At 48.9% G+C, this 17788-nt stretch overlaps 1 protein-coding gene across 1 annotated transcript in view; it reads right to left on the reverse strand.

Moving 5' to 3' along the window:
- LOC140429984 (LRP2-binding protein-like) overlaps nucleotides 1-17788 on the reverse strand; it is an 82160-nt gene that overhangs the window by 42165 nt on the left and 22207 nt on the right. The window contains exons 3-5 of the mRNA XM_072517560.1: nucleotides 8282-8450; nucleotides 6585-6700; nucleotides 1100-1215 (exon numbers count right to left, since the gene is read on the reverse strand). Of these exons, the coding sequence (XP_072373661.1) occupies nucleotides 1100-1215; nucleotides 6585-6700; nucleotides 8282-8450 (401 nt within the window). The remainder of the gene's footprint in view (nucleotides 1-1099; nucleotides 1216-6584; nucleotides 6701-8281; nucleotides 8451-17788) is intronic.

The raw sequence follows: 17788 nt of genomic DNA on the forward strand, positions 1-17788 counted from the left end.
AGAGGTTGAAATCCAGGGCTAGATTTCTCTGCCCTGGTGGGGGCGGTGTGGGGGTGGGCTTATAAAATGCAGAGTGTGGTCTGCCCACCATATTCCAGTCTGCCTCTGACCTTCTTCCATTTTACAAAAGGCCGTGGAGAGGACAGGTGGCCCGCCTACCCTCAGAAGTGCCTCATCCCACCCCACTGCTATTTTACTCAAGCACGTAACCAGGGGTTTTCATTGATAAGACTGGTGGCAGGTGAGAGTGGGGAAAGGCGGTCCCCTGTGCACAGCAGAGGCAAACTCCCATCACTCAAAATCATTTCACCACCTTTAACCTTCCCTCAACAGCTTTTCAAACCTGGCCATCCAGCCTCCTCCTTTGCTGGAGCCTACCAGCTGATACCCTGACCTACCTTCAGTCTAGCCTCCATTACCTCCTCTTCTTCAGGGACTGCCTGTAGTCCCAGCAGTGGTCACCTCTCTGATCTGGCACATTGGGACTACACAACTGCTATCTCCTAATATTTGGCCAAGAATAATGTTGGCAGATGGCTGGCAGAAATCTATCTTTCTATTTTCTGGGATGAGGGAACCAGCATGAAGAGAATATCAGAGAAATATGAAAGTGCTTATTCAGACACAAATAATAAACTACTCCCGGGTCCGGGTCACTGTCCGAGTGGAGTTTGCACATTCTCCCCGTGTCTGCGTGGGTCTCACCCCCACAACCCAAAGATGTGCAGGGTAGGTGGATTGGCCACGCTAAAATGCCCCTTAATAAAAAAATTTTTAAAAAACAAACCCATTATAAAGTTTGGCAGAGATGATGCCAGAAAATATCTGATAATATGGCTATAGATCATGTATGCGCTAATACTGAAATCAAAATAGAAGTTAAGCCCATTGTACACTGCAATTTTTTCTTGAGGGAAAGGAAAGTTAATAATGTTATTCACTCCACTGAACTGATGACGAAAATCGGTGTTGGAGCATATGATGCACAATATCAGTTTTGGTAATGTTAAGTAAGAAAAAGATTATTTTAATGATTTTACCTCCGTGAATCACTCTCAATCTCACAGTTCTTTGCTATATTTATGAACTATTAGCTCACCTCTTCAAAGTACAGTTGTCCCAATAGGAAAATTGCTTGCAAATCCCCTTCTTTGATCCGTTTCCTTAAGAACTCATCTGCCCTTTTCACTTCATTGGTAATTTTGAAGCTTTCAGCTGGATAAATAGAGCACAGAAAAAAATGTGGTTTTCAACTTAAAGTGTCGTTAAAGATAGTGCCAAGCCGCTGGTACTGTACCTGTTATTTAATCTGCACTGAGTTGCCAATCTCAATTTGTGGGCAAATGCTGAGTTGCAATGGCTAGATATTTTACCACTGAGAAACGGGAATAAAAAATATTGAACAGTTGGGAAGTCACTTTGGACTTTATCTTCTTCCAGAGGAGTGCTAGCAGCACCTTAGGAAAGAGCTGTAGTTTGGCCACTCAGCTGGGAGATGATTTGTCGTGCAGGAAAGGGAGTAAATGTGGTCCTTTATAAATTAAATCTTGCTTTTCAAATCACAAGTTTCCCACTCTCTCCTGAAGACACTTACTCAAGGTGGGGTATGATTTCATGGTTCCACTGGGATGAATCATCCAAGACGTTGGACAGGGGCGGGGTATTCTTTAAGAAGGAAATTAGACAATGACAAGGCAACTTAACTGGGTAAGACATTACAGCTGAGCTCTAAAACATCCTCACCTAACTTCCACATAAGCTCACTTTCCCACGCTGTCACTGAACAGTAGTCAGTAGCAGGAACTTTAATGAATTTCCCCTTCTGTAGCACGGTAAATAGAATTAAACACCTTTCTTGATCTATATGATTTAATTGCACATTGGGAGTACACTGAATGATGAAAAATATAGCTTACAGGAAATTTTTTCCAATAGTTTTTTTTCATATCACTAACATTTGACGCCTTTTGCTGAAGATCCACTGAAATGTTATAAAACTCAGCAGAGACTTTTTGAAGCTGAAAGGGAATCGAAACATGTTAGGAAGAAGATATACTTCAAGGGGATCCTCACAGATCCAAGTGACCTTATCACTGTTCAACTATGGAGACAGAAGAATTAGGAGCAGGAGTAGACCACATAGCCCGTCGAGCTTGCTCCACCATTCAACACGATCATGGCCGATGATTGGTTTCAACTGCACTTTATTGCCCGCTCCCAACATTTCTTGATTACCTGAGGGACCAAAAATCTGTCTATCCCAGCCTTAAATGGATTTAATGATGGAGCATCTAAACTCTCTGGGGCAGAGAATTCCAAAGATTTGTACCCTCTGTGTGAAGTCCAAAATGATCGACTCCTTAAACTGTGACTGCATCCGTGTGTTTTAGTCTACCCCACCAGGGGAAACAATCTCAGCATCCACCCTATCAAGCCCCTTCAGAATCTTTATAAAAGCAAAATACTGCAGATGCTCAAGTTCTGAAATAAAAGCAGTGTGCTGGAAAAACTCAGGTCTGGCAGCATCTGTAGAAAGAGAAGCAGAGTTCACATTTCAAGGCTCATCTTCGGAACTCCTTTTATTTATTTGAGGGACGAGGAAGTTGGAGGCTGTGGAGGGAATATCTCCAGTGCAAATGAGGTTATTGACAGTACTGGAAACGGTAGGTTGATATCTGGGGGTGTGGTCATAGTCCAGAGGGAGGTAGAAAGACGTGTCCGATCGTTGGCGATCAGCCTCTGCAAGTTACAGACAACAACAGCACTGCCCTTGTCAGCAGGGTTGACAACAAAGCCAGGTTTTGCCATGAGAGAATAGGGTGCAGCGAGTTGAATTGAATTGAATTTGATTTATTGTCATGTGTACAAAGGTACAATGAAAAGTATTGTTCTGCGTACAGTCCAGACCGATTGTTCCATACATGAAAAAACATAGGGCATGCATAAAAACACAATGTAAATACATAGGCACAGACATCGGGTGAACATATGAAGTGTAGTGCTACTCAGTAGAGAAGATGTGTGAAGAGATTAGTTCAGTCCACAAGAGGGTCATTCAGGAGTCTGGTGACAGTGGGGAAGAAGCTGTTTTTGAACCTGTTAGTGCATGTTTTCAGACTTTCGAACCTGCCCGATGGAAGAATTTGGAAGAGAGAATAACCCGGGTGGGAGGGGTCTTTGATTTCGCTGCCCACTTTCCCAAGGCAGCAGGAGGTGTAGACAGAGTCAATTTTGGGGGTGGTGGGGTTTGTGTGATGGACTGGGCTGTGTTCATGACTCTGTAGTTTCTTACGGTCTTGGTACGAGCAGTTGCCATACCAGGCTGTGATGCAGCCAGAAAGGATGCTTCTATGTGGCATCTGTAAAAATTGCCAATCCATAACTGCATACAAACATGATAATGTATGATTGCTTCATAAAATAAGTGAATGTACTTTTCTGAAAAGAAAATGATACCAATCTGGGCATATCTAGAAGTATTAATTGAAAATCAGTACTTTTTTTTTATCAAGAAAGAAATTCAGCATATGACCTTTTCTTTATTACATAATAGATCTAGGAGACTATGTGCACACATCCCTTAACACAGATTTTTTTTCTTGTAAACATAACTTTACCGATGGTCCACAAAGAACCACAAGCAATTCTCTTCCTTAGAGAGAGGCAACTATTTATTAGCATGAGGGGCAGCACTGCACATCAAACATGGGAGAAGGTAAGGACGGTATAATGAATAGCAAATGCGATCAAGACAGATCCTACAGATTCCTCAGCAATTGTGTGCAGTTATGGTCTCCTTATCTGAGGAAGGATGTTCTTGTTATAGAGCGAGTGAAACGAAGGTTTACCAGACTCCTGGGATGGCGGGACTAACAAATGAGGAGAGATTGAGTTGGTTAGGATTGTATTCGCTGGAGTTCAGAAAAAGGAGGGGGTTCTCATAGAAACCTGTAAAATTCTAACAGGATTAGACACGGTTGATGTAAGAAGCATGTTCCTGATGGTGGGGGAGTCCAGAACCAGGGGTCACAGTCGAGGATACGGGGTGGATCATTTAGGACAGAGAGCAGGAGGCATTTCTTCACCGAGAGTGGTGAGCCTGTGGAATTTGTTACCACAGGAAGGAGTTGAGGCCAAAACATTGTATGTTTTAAAGAAGCAGTTAGATATAGCACTTGGGATGAAGGGGATCAAAGGCTATCGTGGGGGGGGGGTTAGGCTATTGAGTTGGATGGGCCACAATCATAAAGAATGGATGAGCAGGCTCAAACGGTCGAATAATCTCCTCCTGCTCCTATTTTCTATGTTTCTATGTGACCCCCCCTCCCCCCCCCCCCCCCCCAACGTTATATCAGTAACAGCGTGAATCAACCAAACTTGTTAAAACTCTGTGGCACTGCCGAGAGATTTCAAACTTTTCGCTTTTGAAGATCAAGTTTCTGAATGCCCTCAAAGCGCCTCCAATTCTGAGTGCCTCAACGACTGCATGTCTCCCAGGGTTTCAATCTCGACCCTAAAAACTCTGTTTCCTTGAATTCCCAAGTCTGCACTCCAGCCTCTATGGCTGATTTCCGCTCTTTAACCCCTGGCTAGCTTCATTGGGCTGGCACTACCCCTGGATTTCATGAAGCTCCAATCTCCCCAGCTACGCCAACATATGATAAATAAAAACAGAAAACGCTGGTAAAACTCAGCAGGTCTGGCAGCGTATCTGAAGGGGGGGAAAAACGAGTAACGTTGTACGGACTCAAAACATTAACTTGTCTTTTTTCTCTCCGCAATTGCTGCCAAACCTGCTGAGCTTTTCCAGAAAATTCAGTTTTTTCTTCAGATTTCCAGCAATTGCAGTATTTTACTTTTACACCAATTATATATGGCGCCCAGGGCTTCTTCAGAGCCATAACCTTTCCCAACAGGGTGTCAGTGGCCTTCTACTACCTTCTCAGCTCTCCAGACCTTCATTTGAGCTTTAACTGCACGGAGCTACCAAACGGCTCCTGGGTCTTCTCCCAACCCCTAACTACACAGGGCCAGTTAAGAGCAACACTTTTGCTGCCTAAAGCCTGCTAACATCCGCCTACTTTTCAGAATGGCCATTTCCCCCTGCTGAAGAACACTCACTACCCCCCTCCCCACCCCCCAACAAGCACACAAATAAAGTGAATACCACCATATGTTTAAGCTCTAACCATCTCTATAATGATGCAACCTTCCACGGTTCACTGAATACTATTTAAACTAGCTCTCACTCCAAACCAAAATAACTCTCTGGGTTGCATTTCTTTGCAAGCAGTGTAGACACCTGGGGCGAAATTCTCCCCCAACGGCGGGATGTCCGCCGACTGGTGCCAAAGCCGGCGCCAATCAGACGGGCATCGCGCCGGCCCAAAGGTGGCATCTTCGGCGGCCTAGCCCCTCAATGTCGGGGCTAGGCCGACGCTGGAGGGATTTCCGCCCCGCCAGCTGGCGGAAATGGCGTTTGTTTCCCCGCCAGCTGGCGCGGAAATGCGGCGCATGCGCGGGAGCGTCAGCGGCCGCTGTCAGTTTCCCGCGCATGCGCAGTGGGGAGAGTCTCTTCCGCCTCCGCCATGGTGGAGGCCGTAGCGGAGGCGGAAGGGAAAGAGTGCCCCCACGGCACAGGCCCGCCCGCGGATCGGTGGGCCCCGATCGCGGGCCAGGCCACCGTGGGGGCACCCCCCGGGGTCAGATCGCCCCGCGCCCCCCCCAGGACCCCGCCCACGCCGCCTGGTCCCGCCGGTAAATACCAGGTTTGATTTACGTCAGCGGGACAGGCAATTCCTGGGCGGGACTTCGGCCCATCCAGGCCGGAGAATCCAGCGGGGGGTCCCGCCAACCGGCGCGGCCCGATTCCCGCCCCCGCCCAATCTCCGGGAGCGGAGACTTCGGCGGGGGCGGGATTCAAGGCAGCCAACGGCCATTCTCCGACCCGGCGGGGGTCGGAGAATGACGCCCCTGATCTTCAATTCTCCAGCTAAGCAGTCCCACCTGCTGTTTTATTATTGTATATGTGTGTATAACTAAAAGGTTAATTATAACATCTAGCTGTAACACTAACACTAGAGGGCACCACTAGATTCCAGTATAAGTATCAGTTCCTAGAGGATCTTGGTCTCTTTCAACCCAGGAATGTTTAGTAAGTGGAAGTGTATGATAGATAGCTCTCAGCCTAGCTAGTATTAATATATCAGTTAATACATCAATATTTAATTACTTGATTTCTAGAGCTAGTTCTGTAGAGTGCCAAACTCAAATATAATTAATCGTTACTTTGATAAATTAGTTTGCTTTAAGTAGAAGACTCATGGTTTCTTCAGGATCACACCGTCAGACCATCTGCATCAAGCAACTAGTAACGTAACGATACATATTACTCGACCCAGTAATATAACAATTACGTTATCTTTCTCACCGTTAACCCCTTAGGTCAACACAACCCCAATGTTTTAATAACAGTCTTCAAACTGCTTTAGTTGCATTTGTCCCATTTTCTACAAATAAACTTTAATTTTTCCTGAACTAAAACGTACATCGATTTATAACACATTACAGTTCACTATATTTACCTAAAGTCTGGGCGGCATTGTTCTTGATCCCACGATCTTGCAATGAAGGACACTTTTTGGTTCGTTTCTGAGGCAACAGTTCACATGTTAACTTGAGTCGATTTGTAGACTGCACCCTGCAATTTATTTCATTATTAGCATGCTGAAAGCTCAGAGGTGAATGGTTAAAAAAGGTTACTTACTAAAACTTACAAATTACTTCTATTATTTAAATTTTCTATATTTGACTGCATAATTCTATTAATTTTTCTTCAGAAATTCAACTTAGTTTTTAATTAAAATCTTTTAGAACTAGAACTCTAGTTTACCAGGTGGGCAAACTGGATGTCATTGTGCCTGTTACATGGGTGTAAAATAAGGACATTGAGGCTAATTTTACCAACCAATGTTCCACACTGAAGGGATGCTGAAAAACCTTCATTCCAATATTAATTTGGGTCATTTTTCAAACATTTGTGTCGGTGAACCTAAAACAGGCATTAGGTTCCTTATGTATATTTGAAAAACATTCTTGTGGAGCAGGAGCATTCCTTGATCTCTACTGTCTCCCAAATGCAGCCTTCTCCCAAAAATGTATCTTTTTAAAAATGGTGCCAGCTTCCCCAAATAACATTAATGAAGCTCAAGGCCCATTTTCAGGCTGGCATTGGGCCTTGCTGAGCCTCGTTTGAGTTCCAACTCTGGTTGAAGACATTCCTGGAGCTGTGACCATGCGACATCTGGTCACATGACATCAATTATGAAGGTAAGATCCTTTGTAGCTAAGTATTTATCACATTGTTTTCACCAACACCTGTGCTGTTGTGCAATCAAGGCCCATGAACATGGAGGGACAGGGGAAAAATCCTGGGCAGGGGGAACTACAGGTGAGGCAACCGCAGGCTGGGCAGGAGGGGTTAATTGATCCTATCCCCATTTCATAGATCTGCTTATTTCAGAGATCCAACCATTTTTGAATTATTTCATGGATTATGGACATCGCTAGGTAGACAAGAATCCCTAATTTCCTCTTGAAGTCTGCAGTGCAATTTTTTATTCAATGGACCTGGACGTCACTGGCCAGGCCAGCATTTTTTGCCCATCCCTAATTGCCCTTGAACTGAATGGCTTGCTAGGCATTTCAGAGAGCACTTCAGAATCAACCATATTGCTGTGGATCTGGAGTCACATGTAGGCCAGACTGGTTAAGGTTGGAAAGGATTTCCTACCCTGAAGGGCATTAGTGAACTTGGTAGGTTTTTATGACTGGGCACGGTGGCACAGTGGTTAGCCAGAGACCCAGGTTCGATTCCGACCTCAGGTGACTGTGTGAAGTTTGCACATTCTGTCCACGTCTGTGTGGATTTCCTTCAGGTGCTCCAGTTTTTCCCCACAGTCCAAAGATGTACAGGTTCGGTGGATTGGCTATGCTAAATTGCCCCTAGGTGGGAATGCGGGGGTAGGGCAGGGGATTGGGCCTGTATAAGGTGGTGCGCTTTCAGAAGGTCGGTGCAGACTTGATGGGCCGAATGGCCTCTTCCGCACTATAGGGAGTCTATGATTCTATGATCCCGGTTTAATAACAGATTTCTATTGAATTCAAATTTCATCATCTGCTGTGTGAATATAAATCCCAGGTCCCCATGACCTCTGGATTACTAGTCCAGTGACAATACCACTACATCACCGCCTTTTCCGTACAGTGCTGGTACACTTACGGTGCTGTTAGGATGGGAGAAAATCTCCAGTCGTCTATAAAAAGGCAGGATTTGCTATCGCACAGGGTTAACTTGGAAATTTGATGCAGGTGGAAATCAGTGCAGAAGAGAAAAGAGATGCTGCATTTTGTATATTTTTCAGCCTCCAGAAGCTGGTGAGTGTTCAAGGCTTTAATTAGATAAACAGGTAGATAATTGTTCAATGAGTTTTAAAGATTTTATTCCTCTAAAAATATGCGCCGTAGTTTAAACTGGTACTAGCATTAAATTTATGGCTTAACTAGTTAAACTACTTGGTATAACTACAGACAACAGGTGAGTGGTATTTCTAAACTTGAAACCTAATCAGTTAAAAACAATTCAATGAAGAAAGTAGGGCAGGTGATGTGTTGAAGCTATAGCATGTCGAAACTAGTGGATACCAGCGTGATCCAAGGTAAGTGAGTTTGAGGAACTTCAGCTTCAAGGTGATGAGCTGGAGTCTGAGCATTTGGACACAAAATTGCAGGAGGAGTCATATCCACCCCTTTTAGGCTAGTTACTTTATATTTGATCCATGGTCAGGGTCAGGAGGGTGTGACTACGAGAGAGGCAGGCATGAAGACCTAGAAGTTACCAATGGAGGAGCATCAGTCCTTGCAATTGTCCAACAGGTTTGATGTACCTGTAACTTGGTGTGGATGAGAGTGCAGGGACTACAGGACAACGAGCAATCAGACCATGACACTGTGGTGCAGGGAGCCATTCAAGTGGGAGGAATAAAAAGGAAAGTGGTTGTAGAAGAAGATAGTATGGTTAGGGCGAAAGATACATGTTTTCTGCAGCCGAGAGCGAGTCCCTACAATTTCTCCCGTCCTCTCACAGGTTATGGGCTGAATTCTCCATTTTGCCGGCAGCCCAGGGGTTTCCCGATGGCACGGAGCTGCCCCACAATGGAAAACCCAATTGACCAGCCGGCAAAACAGAGACACCCGACGGCGTTCGGCACCAGAAATCTGGTGCGCCAATTCGGAGAAACCTGACCTGAGTTTCTCCCTTCTTATTTTCTCCATTTCTGTTTTTCTCCATTTTTGTATTTCTCCCCCCTCCCCGCAGTTTCCTTTTTCTCTCCTTGCCTCCAGTGTGTTTCCATCTCACTGTGATTCTCTCCATCCTTCTCCCACTTTGTATTTCTTTCCCACCCCAAGTTGGTTTCTCACCCTTGCCCAGTTTCTATTTTGTTCTCTCCCTTTCCCTCCTTTGTAGTTATCTGTTTCTCGTTCCAGATTATGGCCGCGATTTATCTAAATGCCAGCAAAATGCCCATGCAGAAATGCCAGCTTGGCACATAGGCTGTGCCAACCCGGTACCCTAGCAGTGCCCTGCAAGCTGTCATTGCCACAGGTGGCTTTGCTAGGGTGCCAGGCTGTCACTGCCAGAGTGCCAGGCTGGTAGTGCCAGGGTACCATCCTTCCCAAAGGGTATGCAGCTGGGGCCTCCGATCCCCTGGTAGACCCCCACGAGTGCCGTTCCGCCTGGTCCCCATCTGAACTGCGCTCTCCCGAGCTCTCCGAGACTCGGGGATCTGCACATTGGGCAGGATTCGCATAAAACCATCTTGCAAGATCCTGTTAGATCTCGAGAGGCATTGTGAAATGGGTAGATACTGGGAGCGAGGTCTCCAAGCTTTTATCAGCCATGCTGCGCCATGGCAAGCTGCTTTTTGGACACAGCATGGCCTTCGATTGCGCCCTATATTTGTTTTTCTCTCTCTCTCTCCAAGACTTTGTTTCTCCCTCTCTCCAATTTGTGTTATTCTCCTCTCTCTCCAGTTCGTTTTGCATGCACATACAACGACCATTTCCCCCAAGTCACCACCACCATTCTAGTAGACTCCAACTGAAAGAGGGAGGATTGGGATCGCTAGCCATGCCCCACAGGTGCTGAGTGCATTTCAGGTATGAATATATGCCTAAAGAGTTTTCCACCCCTTTACGCATGAGGGAGCAAAGGGCCCTCCCTTCATTTCCCCATGGGTTGTTTAAAGTATTTTACTCAAGTTGCACATAATGCTCTCCACTTGCCTGGATGAGTGCAGCTCCAACAACACTCCAGAAGCTCAACACCATCCAGGACAAAGCAGTCTCATTGATTGCTCCCCCTTCCACAAACATTCAATCCCTCCACCACTAGTCAACAATAGCACCTGCATGTACCACCGACAAGATGCACTGCAGGAACTCGTCAAGGTTCCTTAGGCAGCACCTTCCAGACCCACGACTACCACCATTTAGAAGGACAAGAGCAGCGATACCTAGGTCGGCACAGCCTGGAGGTTCTCCTCCAAATCACTCACCACCCGGACTTGGAAATATATCACCATTCCTTCACTGGGTCAGAAACTTAGAACTCCCTCCCTAACAGCACTGTGGGTATACCTACACCTCAACGACTGCTGTGGGTCAAGAAGGCAACTCACCACCACCTTCTGACAGGCAACTGAGGATGGGCAATAGATGCTGGCCTAACCAGCGATGCCTACATCCCGTAAATGAATTTTTAAAAATATATTCCCTAATTCTGCTCTCTGTTTCTTTCATGGGAAGTTGAATGAAGATACCTGAATAAAGGTAACTAAAGATAGAGTGGAAAGAAAGTCAAGAGACTCAACACAAAACATGTCCAATCAATCCAGAAATAAACAAACACAATTAAATATTGGACGACGTAATCAAAACACCAGAACAGAACTCAGAAGCGACAATCAAACTACAGTGCTTGGAGCAGATTGGATCTGGAGTACTGTGCTCAGAAAGATACAAGGGGAACACTCAGGTGTTGAAGATCATGCAGAGGAGAGCCAAGAGGTTGATTCTTGAGGTATGAGGAAAGACCAGAAAGATTCTTGGATTAGTAAATCATGGAAAAGGTTACACGGAGGATTACTTTAAGCTTATTTCAAGAGTAGGTCAAGCAGGCAGGTTAAAAAAAATAAAAGGTAACTTTGGATAGAGAACATTTGATTGCTCTTTATTCAGAGGGTGATCAACACTTAGAATATTTGAAAGTGACATGATAAGTCAACATAGGTGTTAAAACAGAGCACAGGAGCCTGTGCCTTATAGATAGGAAAAGAGTACAGAAGCAAGGAATTTATGATGCAGTTTTATGTTCGAACTCAGCTAGAGTATTGCGCCCAATTCTCGCCACTATGCTTCTGGAACAATGCAAAGCCAGACACTGGAGAAGGCGCAGATGTTCTTTGGCGATCACACACTAATAAATATGATTGTCCACCTAATAAAGTCAGTGTTAATGGTCATGGGCTCTTGCATGGCTGATGAGCCGAATCCTAGAACCGCATCTCCGACAGCACGCTAGGCAGGTGAGAGGTGGAATCGGTCCTTGGACTCTAGATTGCTGGTATTCCTTTCTCAGGCTCCTTTTCCAGGCCTCTTCTTGCCATCTGGTGTCCTTGGAAAATAATGTCCCTTTAATCAGGAGGTACGTCCAAGTATGTCTCTTCTGAGCAAGGGTTTCCCAGGCATTGACATTGATGTTACCCTTGTGGTGAGTCTTCAGGGTATCTTTGAAGCGCTTCCTTTGTCCTCCTCTTGCTCGCAAACCTTCCTTGAGCTGGGCAAAGAAGATTTGCTTTGGCAGTCGGGACTCTGACATCCTAAGCAGATGGCTGGCCCAGTGATTTGGTTTTGGATGATCATGGCCTCGATGCTGGTGCTCTTGGCTCCTTCATGGACCCTGATTTTAGTCGCCTGTCTTCCCAGCTGATGCAGAGAATCCATTTCAGTGTTGGTGGTCTTCTACAGGACCTTGAGGTGGCCCCTGTTCATAGTCCAGGTTTCTGTGCCATATAGAAGAGTTGGGAGGACGACTGCCTTGTACACGAGGATCTTGGTGTCAGCACGGATGTCACCGTCGTCAAAGACTCTCGTTCTTAGGATCCAAACGAGATGTTCGTGGATTGGATGTGATTTTGGATCTCTGCATCAACGTTAGAGGAGAGGTGGCTGCCCAGAAATGCTCCACGTCTGGTAGGGTTTTTCCATTGATCTTGATGGAGGAAGCGACTGGATCTTGCCCTTGAGGTGGGTTGGTAAAGGATTTGAGTCTTCTTGAGGTTGAGGATGAGACCAATTCTTTGGTATGCTTCTGCAAATCTGTCGAGCATGGCTTCGCGATTCGCTTCTGAGAGAGTGGAGATGGCCATGTCGTCCGCATACTGAAGTTCCGCAAGTGATGTCTGTGTCGTTTCCGTCTTGGATTTCAACTGGTTGAGGTTGAAAGGTTTTCCCGTCCATCCTGTAGATGATACTCACTCCTCTGGGAAGCTTGCTGTTGACAAGGTGAAAGACGGTGGTGAGAAAGATGGAGAAAAGGGTGAGGGTGATGCCATATCTCTGCTGGACTCCAGTCTTGACCTCAAAGGTTTCTATCTTATTTCTGCCAATGAGGACTGTTGCCGACATTTTGTCATAGAGGAGTCAGAGAATGTTGATGAGTTTCTTGCGACAGCCGGTCTTTGACATAGCACTTCCAGAATGACTGAGTCAAAAGCCTTGGTCAAATTGATAAAGGCCATGTAGAGTAGTTAATGTTGCTCCTGGCATTTCACTTGAAGTTACCGAGCATGTAAATCATGTCCACTGTTCCACGGTTTGGTCATAAGCGATACTGGCGTTCTGGAAGGATTTCTGAGACTGGGAGAAGGCAGATAGCGGGTATTCGGGCAATGATCTTCCTTGCATAAAAAAATAGGGAGAGCAGCAAAGGTAAGCAGCATGGTAGCACAAGTGGATAGCACTGTGGCTTCACAGCGCCAGGGTCCCAGGTTCGATTCCCCGCTGGGTCACTGTCTGTGCGGAGTCTGCACGTTCTCCCCGTGTCTGCGTGGGTTTCCTCCGGGTGTTCCGGTTTCCTCCCACAGTCCAAAATACGTTCAGGTTAGGTGGATTGGCCATGATAAATTGCCCTTAGTGACCAAAAAGGTTAGGAGGGGTTATTGGGTTACGGGCATAGGGTGGAAGTGAGGGCTTAAATGGGTCGGTCCTGACTCGATGGGCTGTATGTTCTATGTTCCTTGGTAGTTCCCAGTCTGCTTTATCTCCTTTCTTGAAGATGGTGCCGATGATGGCATCCCTGAGGTTGGCAGGAATTTATTTTCTGTCCCAGACTTTCAGCAACAGCTAATGGAGATGACGGGTGATCTTTTCTACTCCAAGTTTGAAAATCTCCGCTGGAACCCCATTCACTCCTGACGCTTTTCTATTCTTCATGTATTTAATGGCGGATTCAACTTTGTCCACGCTTGCTGGGAGTCCAAGATCATCTTTGATGGGGAGTTCAGGGATTTCCTCAAACACTTATCTGTGGTTGTATCACAGTTTAGAACTTCTTTGAAGTGTTCTCTTCATCGAACGTCGATGTTTTCTCTGTCTCTCAAGAGGGTTCCGTCCTTACTCTGCATCCGTTTGAAGCCCAGAGTATTGGGTCTATATATTGCCTTGGTGACACTGAAGAAGCCTCGGGTGTCAGGCTTGTCAGCAAGGAGTTGCAGCTCCTTAGCTTTCTCAGTCCACCATTAGTTCTTGATTTCCCTGGTTATTCTTTGTACCTCCGCCTTGGCTAACAGATGAACTCTCCTCTTTGCCTTGCTGTTCTGCCAGGCGCAGAGAGCTTTCTTCTTCTTGTCGATGAGCTCTTGGATGGTGTGGTCATTCTCGTAGAAATTGGTGTTTCCCAGTCTTGTAGCTGATGGTTTCTTCACAAATTGAAATGATGGCAGTCTTCAGCTTTTTCCAGTTCTCCTCAATAGACTCTTTGAAGATTTTGAAGAAGGCATTGCTGGAGGTTCACAAGCATGCTTGGCTCTCGAAGTCGCTCAAAGTTGATTTTTTTCTGAGCTGTTTCTTCAACTTCCACTGCTTCCTGTGGAGTTTGATTCACATAGAGGAACGGATGAGTCATTGGTCTGTCCAGCAGGCACGGTCATCACTTTGGTGATGAGGAAGTCCTTTTGGTCTTGGGATAGGACAACGACAAAGTCAATTAGGTGCCAGTGCTTTGATTGTGGATGTCTCCAGGAAGTCTTTAACTTTTTTTCTTGGCGAATCAGTATGTTAGTCATGACAAGCTGGTGTTCCGAGCATTTGGCGAGCAAGAAAACCCCGTTGGAGTTGCAATTCCCAACTCCTTCCTTTCCAATGGTTCCTTTCCAACCCTGGCATTGAAGTCCCCGAGGAGGATGATATTATCTTCCATAGCAATGTTGGAGAGTATGGAATAGGAGCCTTCTTTGGACTCACCATTGGCATGAAGGGTTGGGGCATATGTACTCATGACTGTTGCCTGCTGGTTCTTGGCAAGTTGCAGGCGGAGGGTCATGAGGCACTCGTTGATGCCAACAGGGAGCTCAAAGTCAGCTGACAAATTTGTTCTTGATGGCGAAACCAATTCCATGCCTCCTGGGCTGATCCTTGGGCTCTCCGCTCCTGACGAAGGTGTAACCACCACCATCATCCCTCAGCAGCCTTTCGCCTCGAAAGCAGAGTGAATTCTGAAGAGGGCTGTTCAGTCGTGAAGGAAGCTACTGAAATGCTCTCTTGATCCTATTCCAAGAGCAAGACGACTGAATCAAACTCCTACTGGTCCGAAACAGGATTTCCAGATCTCACGAACGTGCCCCCGTCACCTCTCGCCACAGGGCTTGTCAGTGTGTGTGTGTGGGGCGGATGCTGTCTTCCTCCAGGTAGACGCTTGGTGCGAGACATCTTTTAAATTGGTTATGCCGTTGCATATCAGCAGACACATGGGGCGCGATTCTCCACTCCCACGCCGAAGTGGCCGCGCCGTCGTGAACGCCGTTGAGGTTCACGACGGTGCGAAACGGCCCCGATCCCGACCGATTCAGGTCCCGAAAATGGGCTAGGATCGGGGCCACGAGAACCTGGGGGGGGCGTTCCGCGAAGGCCGCGTCGTCACCGTGCGACGCCCGAATGACGCAGCGCTGCGTCATAAATTGCGCGATCCGCGCACAGAGGAGAACTGAGGAGATGGCTGAGCCCCAAAGAGCCGCACCGAGGTTCAATACGGACCTGGACACCCTGGTGGATGAGGTGGAGCGGAGAAGGGGCACCCTCTGCCCAAGATGTGGGCATCGCCAGCCATCCAGCGCGGTGAGGCGCGGCTGGCGGGAGGTGGGCACCGCAGTCAGTGCTGTGGGGCAGACCCCCTGGACGGGGAGCAGTGCCGCAAGAAGCTGCACGACCTCACCCGGGCTGCCAGGGTAAGTGCCATGAGAGTGCCCCCAGGTTCTTCCCCCCACCCCCCAGGCACGGGGGGGGGGGGGGGGGGGGGGGGGGGGGACTGGGGCATCAGGGGCGATGCTGAGGGGGTTTGGGGGGGGTCACAGTGCCCAACTATCTACTCGACCCACATGAGCCCCGGGACCCCCCTGGAGCGAAGCCATGGCGTGCTGTCTCCTGAACCAGCAACAATGTTGTCAATATCTGCATGCCCTGATGATACCCGCCTAATGGTGATGCTTTATCCAACCCCCCCCCCCCCCCCCCCCCCCCCCCCCCCGGACAAGACAGCGCACAACCAGCGGGAGCGCATGAGAACCGGAGGGGGTTCTCCGGTCCTGCACCCCTAACCATTCACGAGCGGAGGGCCCTGGACCTCGCTGGGGGATCCGCCACCCGGGAGGTCGCGCCATGCCAGGTCGGAGGCGCAGAAGCAAGCGAGAGAACCCTGCATGTCCTCTCCACCCCAACCCGTCATCGCCTCCCTCACACTCTGGCCACTGCACCCCCGATCCCATCCCCCCCTCACACTCTGGCCACTGCACCCCAGATCCCATCCCCCCCTCACACTCTGGCCACTGCACCCCCGATCCCATCCCCCCCTCACACTCTGGCCACTGCACCCCCGATCCCATCCCCCTCACACTCTGGCCACTGCACCCCCGATCCCATCCCCCCTCACACTGTGCACCCACCACCACCATACACCCGGGCCACCGTGTCTAACGAACCCCAAATCTTTTATGTTCCCCAGGGCCATCCGCCGAACCTTCAGTGACGTCTCGCCCAGGAAGCAGCGCAACGCCGCCCACCGCAACTGCACCCAGGGACGCACGCCAGAGGTTGGCAGTTGGTCGGACAGGAGGGCAGACCTCACAGTCTGGGACACAGGACCGGGACGCTGAGACCTCCGGGACAGACATTAGTCAGGGGCACAGGGTGGACAGTAATGCCGAAGCCCACATCATGGCCACACACCCGCTGGATCAAACTCAAGACGACATGGCCCGCATGGAGCTTGCGCCGGGCAATGAGGGGGACCAGTACACACCAGACCTCTGTACGGATGATGACCTCGAGCTTGCGGCACTGCTGTCTCCCACACCGTTCACCATCACAGAGACACCCACCTTGGTTGGGCATATAAGTGATGAGGCTCCCGGGTCACTGTCTGGTGCGGACCCCACAGCCGAGCCGGTACAGCAGGTGGAGTTTGGAGCAGCCGAGGGGCTGGACGGTCAGAGGGAAGCCCAGGCCCAGCAACCAGCTGCCACCCAGAAAGTTCCCGGGTTCCTGGATGTAATTGACCCACCCGGACAACCGATGCGTATGGACACCCAGGGACTGAGTAACGGGATGAGGGCCATCTTCCAGGACCTGCACACGCAGCTGGAGGAGTCTATCCGCGTCCAGGAGCAGGGAGTGGTGCCGCTCATCGCAGCCACCCAGGCCGACACAGCACGGGTGGCGTCCGCGGTGGAGGCAATGGGTGAAGGGGTTTCGGCCATGGGTCAGGTTCTGCAAGGCGTTGGGCTTCACGTGCACGCGTCATCCATGGCCCAGGAGCGGGCTGCCCTCTCACAGGTAGCCATGCGCCAGAGCCAACACGACATTGCCGCCGCTCTCCGGGCCCTGGCTGGGTCTCACCAGCAAGCGATGGCTCAGTCCCAGCAGTCGGTCGCGGAGAGCATTGACCGCCTGGTGCACGTGATGAATGGCGTAGCGCACTCACAGGTCGAGATCGCACAGACCTTGGCAGGAATATGGCACTCCCTGGGCTCCGTCTCGGCGAACATTCGGACCGTGGTCGATACCGCTGCAGGCCTCCAGGACTGGCAGCGCCAGGTGTTGGGGGTGCGACGGGGCATGTCTCCGAGCGCATCTCCGTCCCACAGTGAGGCCCGGGGGCCACCGGGCTCCCCGAGGGTGAAGGAGGTTCTGGGGCCCGTCCCGGTAGCTCCACCAAGGGACGTCCCGGTACACTCGGCCTCGCCCCGTTCCGTCCCTGGCGCATCTGGTGGGGAGCGGGCAGGTTAGGGTGGCACCACGCCATCCAGCACGCCCGCAGAGCAGCCTGGCCCATCAAAGCCGGGCCGCCCCAGGAAACGTGTGCCGATGGGGAGCCATGTCGAAGGGCATGTTTCACAGCAGTCCACCTCCACTCCTGCTGTACCATCTGGGAACACATCTAGACGTAGTGGTAGGG

The sequence above is a fragment of the Scyliorhinus torazame genome, chromosome 9 (assembly GCF_047496885.1).
Source record: "Scyliorhinus torazame isolate Kashiwa2021f chromosome 9, sScyTor2.1, whole genome shotgun sequence".
Taxonomy (NCBI): domain Eukaryota; kingdom Metazoa; phylum Chordata; class Chondrichthyes; order Carcharhiniformes; family Scyliorhinidae; genus Scyliorhinus; species Scyliorhinus torazame.